We start from the raw sequence: 8674 nt of genomic DNA on the forward strand, positions 1-8674 counted from the left end.
GAATGGACGTGGGGAGGAGGAGGAAATGGAGCATTGGCTCTAAAGGATAAATAGACACAGGAGTTCTTACCACAAATGCATTCCCTGAGTCTCTGTTTGTGTCATGCTTAAAAAATAAATGTTTTGGGAACAGGAGGAGGTGCATGACTGACAACTTTAAGCAGTGCCCATCATTTAATAAAATCAGTCACACTTCTGTGTACATTTATAAACAAGATTTTTTTTTTGGAAAGAAACAATAACCACAATGCTTCTATGTTAAGGACTGTTTCCAGAGCTGTGCCTGCCTGAATGTTCATGAAGCCTAGATGCTGTAAAGGCTGAGGGGCAAACCCCCCACCCATTAGGGTAAGTGGCAACAGAAATGCAGCTCAGAGGGCCTTTGCTAGGAAGCAGATTCAGAGGCCAATGGCAGTGAGCTGAAGATGACTACATAACACTGCATGTACATCAACCTTGTCTTATATTCACCATAGAATCTCTTTTTTATGGGGGGGGGGGGAATGGGAAGAGAGTTTTCACAGAGAGTGGCTGCAGTGGCATAGCTAGAGAGGGTGCAAAGTACTAAGTTTTGCAGGAAGCCTCACCGCAGCTTTCAAGAGGCCCCTTCAGAGCATGCGCCTCCGTTTTGCTCCCACCACCTGAAATGGCACTGAAGGGGAAGGGGAGAGGCCCCTTGCATGCTGCGGGGAGCCTCCCTGCAAAATTTGGTACTTTGCTCCCCCTCTAGCTACACCGCTGAATGGATGTGGGGAGGAGGAGGAAATGGAGCATTGGCTCCAAAGGATAAATAGAGTTACTGCTGATGGATTGCAGCAGCAGGAGGAGGAATGCTACAAGACAGACTGCTGCTGCTGTTTGGGGATTACAGCAAAACAAGCCTCTTCCAGGGTCTGATCTGCCACATGATTGGATGGGGACTCCCAACAGCAGTCACACAGGCACACAGCCATTTGGAGACTGCTGGTGTTCCAACACAGGAGTGAAGATGGCCCTGATTCAAATCTCACCATAACCAAAGACTCCCTGTCCCCAACTCCCTGATTCTAGCAACTCCTTTGTAGATTTAGAGTTGTATACACAGATAATTTCCAGATATGGCTCAAGGGTGTCCTCAGTGTTTGGGTAAAAAAATATCAGATAGATCCCAGAAACCTGAGAGTCTGTCATGAGGAAGTCTTAGAGAAGCTGCAGTTCCCTTAACCTGCCTCCCTAATCTACAATCATGGGAATGGTCCTGATCACCATGGCTGGATGGTACTGCCCCTTTAACAAGGGAGACCCTCTACCATGGGTGGTGCTGTTGAAGAATACACACCCTTCTTGGAAAGAGTAGAGTCCTTTACAAGAGCAGAAGGCACTCTCAGCAAAATAGGTGAACTGCAGCAAACCTCAGAACCCAGCGGCCTAGATGGGGGGGCAAAGTACTAGGTTTTGCAGGGAGCCTCACCACAGTGCGCAAGGGGCCCCTCCCCTTTGGAACCATTCTGGGCAGGGGGAGCAAAACAGAGGCATTCACCTCCATTTTGCTCCCCTTCTCAGAATGGCTCCAAAAGGGAGGGGGAAGGACCCCTTGCATGCTGCACTGAGACTCCCTGCGACACTTATTGCTTTGCACCCTCTCTAGATGTGCCTGAACCAACCCTGTTCTTTCTTGAACTTTGAAAAAGCATACAGTATTGCACCTATAGCTCTAACACACAGCCTTGTTTTTGCTCACTGGAGCAAGGATAATGTATGCAGGACACTAAGGGGGAAAGCGAGTCATGAATTCCCAGTCAAGCCCTGGCTGCCTCCTTGACAGAGGTCGCCCTGAGCCTGGGATGGCTCTCTGCCTAACGTGTCTGAAGGATGCAAAAGCCAGGAAAGATCTCTCATGCTGGCCTGCTCCACTGTGCTCAATGCACGAAAATGAACAGAATAATTTTCAGGGCGGGGGACAGAAGTATGAAGCTAAATTTGCAGGGGATATTATCAAAGTAAGCTAATATTTGATGTTCTTTTGCCATAGGGCCCAAACCTCTGTTATCTACCAGCCTGATCCAGGGTGTATGACAAGGAAAGGCTCCTTACACCGCAGTGGCGCTTCCTGGACATCAGGTCAGCCTCCACTTATACTTATGAAGCTATAGGAACTGCTCAGAGACCCAGATGACTGTCCAAGAGACATTTGGTGGGTCACTGTGAGATACAGGAAGTTGGACTAGATGGGCCTTTGGCCTGATCCAGCGGGGCTGTTCTTATGTTCTTAGGGGGTTATCAACTGGGAGTCTCCAACTCTGATGCACACCCTGAATGACGCTGTTCAAGCAACACCATTGCCAAGCAAACTTATGTAGCATCAGAACTAAGAACTAGATTCAAGTGACCAAGGATTACATTCCTTCATATGCTCTGATCCCACCCTGGGAAACCCAGGAACCCAATTCAGATGCCAGGGATGGCATCAAAAAGGGTGCAGTTTGGAAACATGTCCCTTGTCCAAATGGCCCCAGGTGATTACGGACATACCTGCTTGTGATGTATGTGTGTCCTGGCTTCTCCCTTTGCTTCCTGGTTGCTTTCCACAATTACATGGGAGGATGGTTTGTCTCCATGAGGCGTGGGGAATAGCGGTGGTAGCGGCAGTCACTCACTGCTGGGTGAGTGCTGTAGACATCCTTTCTGCTGTAGTCTGAGGCTCAAAGAAACAGAAGAGGGAACACTCTTCATCAGTAAATCCAGGGAATGCCATTCATTCATTCATTTATAAAATAACCTTTTACTGGACATGCCCTCAAACAGCTGACAGGAATAACAGTGAGCATTTCCATCTTAAAATCATTTTACAACAAACATGACAATTTGAGCATTAAAAGAACCACTACCATGAAAATCAGGAATAAAAGGCCATAGTAATTATATTTCCTCCCCCCAGCTGAAGGCTCGTTGAACTCAAACGACCATTGCTTGCTTCTGAGGAGCTCCTCTCACAGACCTCGTGGAAGAGCCTTGCACTTTTCTCAGTCATGTCAAATGACACGGGTAGTGATGGGTGGTGGTAGTGGAAGCATCTTCCCTACAAGGAAAGCTTAAGCACTTGGGCCTTTAGTTCAGAAAATAAGATGGTGGACAGGGGAGGTTGCTAAGAGGTTTATAAAATCATGCATGGTGTGGGGCAAGTGACGCTTATCTTCCTCATTCCTTGTGCTAGAACTCAAAGTCATCTGCTGGGTGGCAGGAGATTTAAGACTGAGGAAGGAATGTCCTCTTCCCACACAGTGCATTCCTAATAGCATGGAACGTGCTAATATGTGGGATGTGATGGTGTCCACTAGCTTTGGGCACAATCCTAACCAGGTCTTCTCAGAAGTAAGTTCTGTTTTGTTCAATGGGGCTTACTCGCAGGAAAGAGTGGTTAGGATTGCAGCCTTAGACTATTTTTGTCCAATGTTGCATATATGCAATAGGGGTCAAATGTGTACACCTGTGGGCTGAGCAGGTTAGCATAGCTGCCTTTCCAGGGGATTTAGATAAATCCATGGAGAATGTCTATGTATGGTTGCTTGTGGAGACAGCTACGTGGCACCTCCATTTCAGCCTCCTTTAAATCACTGGCTTTGGAAACAACAGAGAAGGATGGCCAAGGCCTTCCTTGTTCACACGTTGGGCTGCTAGAGAGATTTGGGCCACTGTAGAAAACAGGATGCTGGACTTGATGGATCCTGAGCCAGCAAGGATCTTGTTATATTCTTACATTTCTTGGTCACCTGTGTCATCTCCTGCAGGTGTAAAATGATGGTAGCAGTAGGAGAAAACCCTGATGTGGAGAGGCATAAACCATGGAAGGGCCAACACCCGAACCTGCCTTTGTCGACGTGGATAAAGGACTAACGCTAGCATGCTTTGTCTTCCTTTGCCTCTTCCTGATTGTCATGATCATCCGTTGTGCAAAAGTCATCATGGACCCTTACAGCGCCATCCCAACGTCCACCTGGGAGGAGCAGCACCTGGATGACTGACTGAGGGTGTCAGGAAAGTGGCAAGTGACGAGGATGCAATAACCTGGACCAAGCGGAAGCTCGTGCAAGAGAGCACAACATGGACAGCTGCCTCCTTTGGACAAAGGCTCAGGACACTAAACAGCTTGTTTTTCAGGATGCACAAGGCAGCAGAGATTCCTTTGAGAGCACACTCCATGCAGCTCAGCTTGGATGCAACACTGTGTCCTTCTCCCAGCCTATTTCTATGGAGTGACCTCCAGATTTTAATGAGAACATGATTACAACTGTAGATCAAGTAGCACACAAGCTCTCTAGGCACTAGAAGTCTCAAGTTTTTTTTTCTAGTCTAATTGCTAATAAGCACTTTCCCTCTGTTTAAAGCAATGTTATCTATAGTTGTAATAGCAAATGCACCGTGGATACTTTGAGGCACAGATCCTGGGACAGGAGGGGCAAATTTGGTAGCGGCAGGGTTTTAATCAGGAATTAAAAACCTCAAAGGCACTTTCTTCAATCTTAACAGCTGCAAGGCTGATTAAAAATCAGACTCATTACAGATGTAGGAGGTATGAAGAATCCTCCTCTGTCTAGTTCCGTTACACTGATGATGGATTGCAGAGTAAGATTCTGGAAGGAGAGGGGTAGGCTGAATTGAACCTACTTCTGTTCAGAACAGTGGCTCTGCACGGGTGGAGTTCGGAAGCAGGGCCTCAACGGAAGATCTTGAATTCTCAGGCGGGTGGGTGGATCTCTTCCTCTTGACACTGGGTGGCTTGGATCTCACAGGGTACACAGAGAGGCACAGCATCCCTGGTTCCTAGCAATAATTAAGGCCATCCTCTACATGTCTCTTTCATCACCATGGTCATTCTGTTCACTATAAAATGTTGTCCACTGAATATGCACTGCTCTTACAAAGACCTCATCTCTCCCCCCCCCCATCTGTTTTCACAATGGATCAGCACCAGTCTTGCTCCTCCCTTAGACTTCTCCAGCTGGTTCTTTTTAGCCGCTAGCTTAATTGTTTTGGGGGCTGAAGTGGAAACATCAGATTGCAATGAACAATAAGGGCCCAGTTCTATCCATCTTTCCAGTGCTGATGCAGCCACAATACAGACCTGAGGTATGGGGGCAAATGACCCTTACCATGGGGAGGCCTCCGTGACTCCCCCGCCCCTGCAGGATGCAGCACATGGCATGGCTGGAAAGTCAGACAGAATTGGGCCCTATTATTATTATTATTATTATTAACAGTATTTAAGAACATAAGAACATAAGAACAGCCCCACTGGATCAGGCCATAGGCCCATCTAGTTCAGCTTCCTGTATCTCACAGCGGCCCACCAAATGCCCCAGGGAGCACACCAGATAACAAGAGACCTCATCCTGGTGCTCTCCCCTACATCTGGCATTCTGACTTAACCCATTCCTAAAATCAGGAGGTTGCGCATACACATCATGGCTTGTACCCCATAATGGATTTTTCCTCCAGAAACTCGTCCAATCCCCTTTTAAAGGCGTCTAGGCTAGACGCCAGCACCACATCCTGTGGCAAGGAGTTCCACAGACCGACCACGCGCTGAGTAAAGAAATATTTTCTTTTGTCTGTCCTAACCCGCCCAACACTCAATTTTAGTGGATGTCCCCTGGTTCTGGTATTATGTGAGAGTGTAAAGAGCATCTCCCTATCCACTCTGTCCATCCCCTGCATAATTTTGTATGTCTCAATCATGTCCCCCCTCAAGCGTCTCTTTTCTAGGCTGAAGAGGCCCAAACGCCGTAGCCTTTCCTCATAAGGAAGGTGCCCCAGCCCCGTAATCATCTTAGTCGCTCTCTTTTGCACCTTTTCCATTTCCATTTCCATATTTCCATATTTCCATATTTCCATATTTCCATTTATATACCACTTTTCAACTAAAGTTCACAAAGCGGTTTACAGAGAAAAAATCAAATAACTAATGGCTCCCTGTCCCAAAAGGGCTCACAATCTAAAAAGATGCAAAAGAACACCAGCAGACAGCCACGAGAAAAGACACTGCTGGGGTGAGGTGGGCCAGTTACTCTCCCCTTGCTAAAAAAAGGAGCACCCACTTGAAAAAGTGCCTCTTACCCAGTTAGCAGGGGTTAACTGGCCCTAATCCCTCATGGATGGCAACATCATCCTAGCCACAGCTAAATTAATATTAATTGTGCTCTTTTTCCAAGGCAGCCGGGCTGACACATGGAAGAAGGAACAGTGCAAATACCGGACCTTTAAAGCTATCTCGAAATACAAACTTCCCCCCCTGCCCCTCCCAATGCTTTTGGTTGTGCTTCAGCATTAGATGTTTTATTCTACACCCAGTCATTTCTCAAAGGTAACCCTCCTCTTGTTTGGAATGCACATTCTTACCAGAGGCAATGGAAATTTCATCTCCACGGGGACTGCAGCACCAGGTGACTGATAGTGGATTCCAACTGCATGTGACAAAGTGCCTCTGCTAATTTTGTTTTAAAACAAATCGACTAAAGTCCTAAGCAATTCTTCCATGCCAAGGACAGTTGCAGTCAAAAACAACAAACAAAAAAACCACCACCTATTGGAAATGTGTATGAATATATAATCTGATACAATAAATGGCTTCAACAGAAAATAATCTCTTATCTACCTGCTAAACTTTTTAAAAAACAGTCCATGAAAGGTACACCTGCACTGAATGTGACAAAGAAGCATAGAAATCTGCCCCATGGCAATAAAGGTGTCTTGTCCCAAACAGAGAGGGTTCAGAACTGCCTGCACATGGTCAGGAAGGAGCGACGATCATCTGTTCTCTCTCCAGGGGAAAGGTCTGTTTCGATGCTCAAACGTGTGGCAAGGTTTGCTTCCTGCTGTATTAGAAAGTTCCTTGAATTCTCCAGTGCCGCACAGTACAAATTACACAGCCCAAAGGCCACTTCCATCACATCTACTGCACAAACACATGTCCTTGCTTGTACTCAAGCGTTGAAGAATCTGGCCCTGGCTACTGAAGCTACTTGCTTTCTTAACGTGATTGTCAAAACGCATGCTTGCGTGGGCATGCACCACAAATTATTCAAGGTGGGTTTCAGTGCAGCCACTGCATCAGCTCCATGAACGTCATGATAGATTAATTTTGTTCCTTCCGCATCATTTAGGAACCCCCATTTGGTGCCAGTGGAAATCAGGAAAGTCGATCATTGCAGCTCTGATCCAGGCAATGCTTCACTGGTAGGAGCTTCCTATTTCATGCCAGGAAAGCACCTGGGTGTTGCTTTGCAGTGGCTTCCAACCCTGGAGCCCATGGACCACTGAGGCAAAAATCTGGAAACAGGACAGCACAGATTGGAAACCCTGGCATGGCTTAGGACTTTTAGATATTGGCTTAGAGTGTATCACCAGTCAGATCAAGATTGTCTGAGACGGGGGTCTCTTACCCAATTCCCCACTTTTCCCAGGCTTAGCTCTATTGAGTAAAAAAAATCTGCTCTATGGGGCTCTCCTCAGACTTGTTAGGCGCATCACCCTAGCACAGGCCTATAGAGACTTGAAACAAAGGCTCCTTGACATCGAGCAGCAGGACCTTTACAGCAATGCCTTCAAAATCTGCTCTCCAGTGCATCTTCATCTTTCTATTCTACCTGGAAGGAGGCCTACGTATTTTGACTTCTTGGAATGCCCCCAAGAACGAAGGGCGTTTATCTTTAAAGAGAAAAGTGTGGGTTACTGATTTTGTTGCCGGCTGCAGGTGGTCTGCTCTCTGCCCACTCTGGTGGTTCGTGGGGGAGCACTCTTTTGGTGAGACACTGGGAGTGCTGGCTGTGGCTATGGGTGGTCTGTTCTCTGGTGGTCCATGGGTGAGCGCTTGCTTAGCAAGACACTGGATGTGATTGAATGCAATTTTTTTTTGCCCTTGCAGAGCATTTCTCAGGGTCTCGCGGACCACCTCTGGTCCCCAGACCACCGGTTGGGAACCAGAGCTTTAAAAACATGTGAAATAATCTCTGATTTTTGGTGAGGTTTCTCCATATCCCCAACTTTACTTTCAAGGCACACAGGTGAGTGATAGCAGAGCAGACCCAACCTCCTTCAGTGACAGTCCCAGACGTAACTGAGTTTGACAACACGAGGGCAAAGATATCAATCTCTAAGGCAGCCTCTCTCTGATTAACTAGAAATCTCGCTGAGAAAATAGCTTTCCGCAGAGAGATGAGGACGCTGGATAGCTTTCCATCTTGCAGCACTGATCTCAGTATGGTCATCTGCCTGAGCCAGCAAGTTAAATTGATCACTGACTTTCCATCCTGGAAACTTCTCTCCTCGCACTTTCTGGCACAAATTATGCACTGGTTTGTGGTTGCTGTTTGGCTACAACTGATTTATCTGCACTGTCTCATTCCTTCATTAATCTTTGTTTCAAATACATCCTCCTTTCTGTGCCAGAATTTGCATCCATTGCCTTTACCAAATGTGGATCTCTTCCTCCCACCCCACCCCAAGTTAAAGGGGAGCAAAAGTTGTTTTAAGGGTAGGGACCAGTGGTTCCCAAATTTTTCAACTGGTGGTTCCCTTAACCTGCTGGGACATTAGCTGCAGCTCCCCATTAGGGCTACAATCCTATACATTGTATAGGGCAGTGGGTTTTCCATGAGGATTCTGCAGCTCCCCTGGCTGGTTTCCATGGCCCCCCGGG

General features: G+C 47.0%; 1 protein-coding gene across 1 annotated transcript; it reads left to right on the forward strand.

The window, feature by feature from the left end:
* The first annotated feature begins 3821 nt into the window (after window positions 1–3821).
* CTXND1 (cortexin domain containing 1) lies at window positions 3822–4001 on the forward strand. The gene has a single exon (XM_066634899.1). The coding sequence runs from the start codon at window positions 3822–3824 to the stop codon at window positions 3999–4001; it is 180 nt and encodes a 59-aa protein (XP_066490996.1).
* Window positions 4002–8674: the final 4673 nt, after the last annotated feature.

The sequence above is a fragment of the Tiliqua scincoides genome, chromosome 8, assembly GCF_035046505.1.
Source record: "Tiliqua scincoides isolate rTilSci1 chromosome 8, rTilSci1.hap2, whole genome shotgun sequence".
NCBI classification, from domain to species: domain Eukaryota; kingdom Metazoa; phylum Chordata; class Lepidosauria; order Squamata; family Scincidae; genus Tiliqua; species Tiliqua scincoides.

Bases quoted from the DNA above. Each gene is read 5' to 3' on its own strand.
- CTXND1 (XM_066634899.1), top strand. From the start codon at position 3,822: ATGGAAGGGCCAACACCCGAACCTGCCTTTGTCGACGTGGATAAAGGA.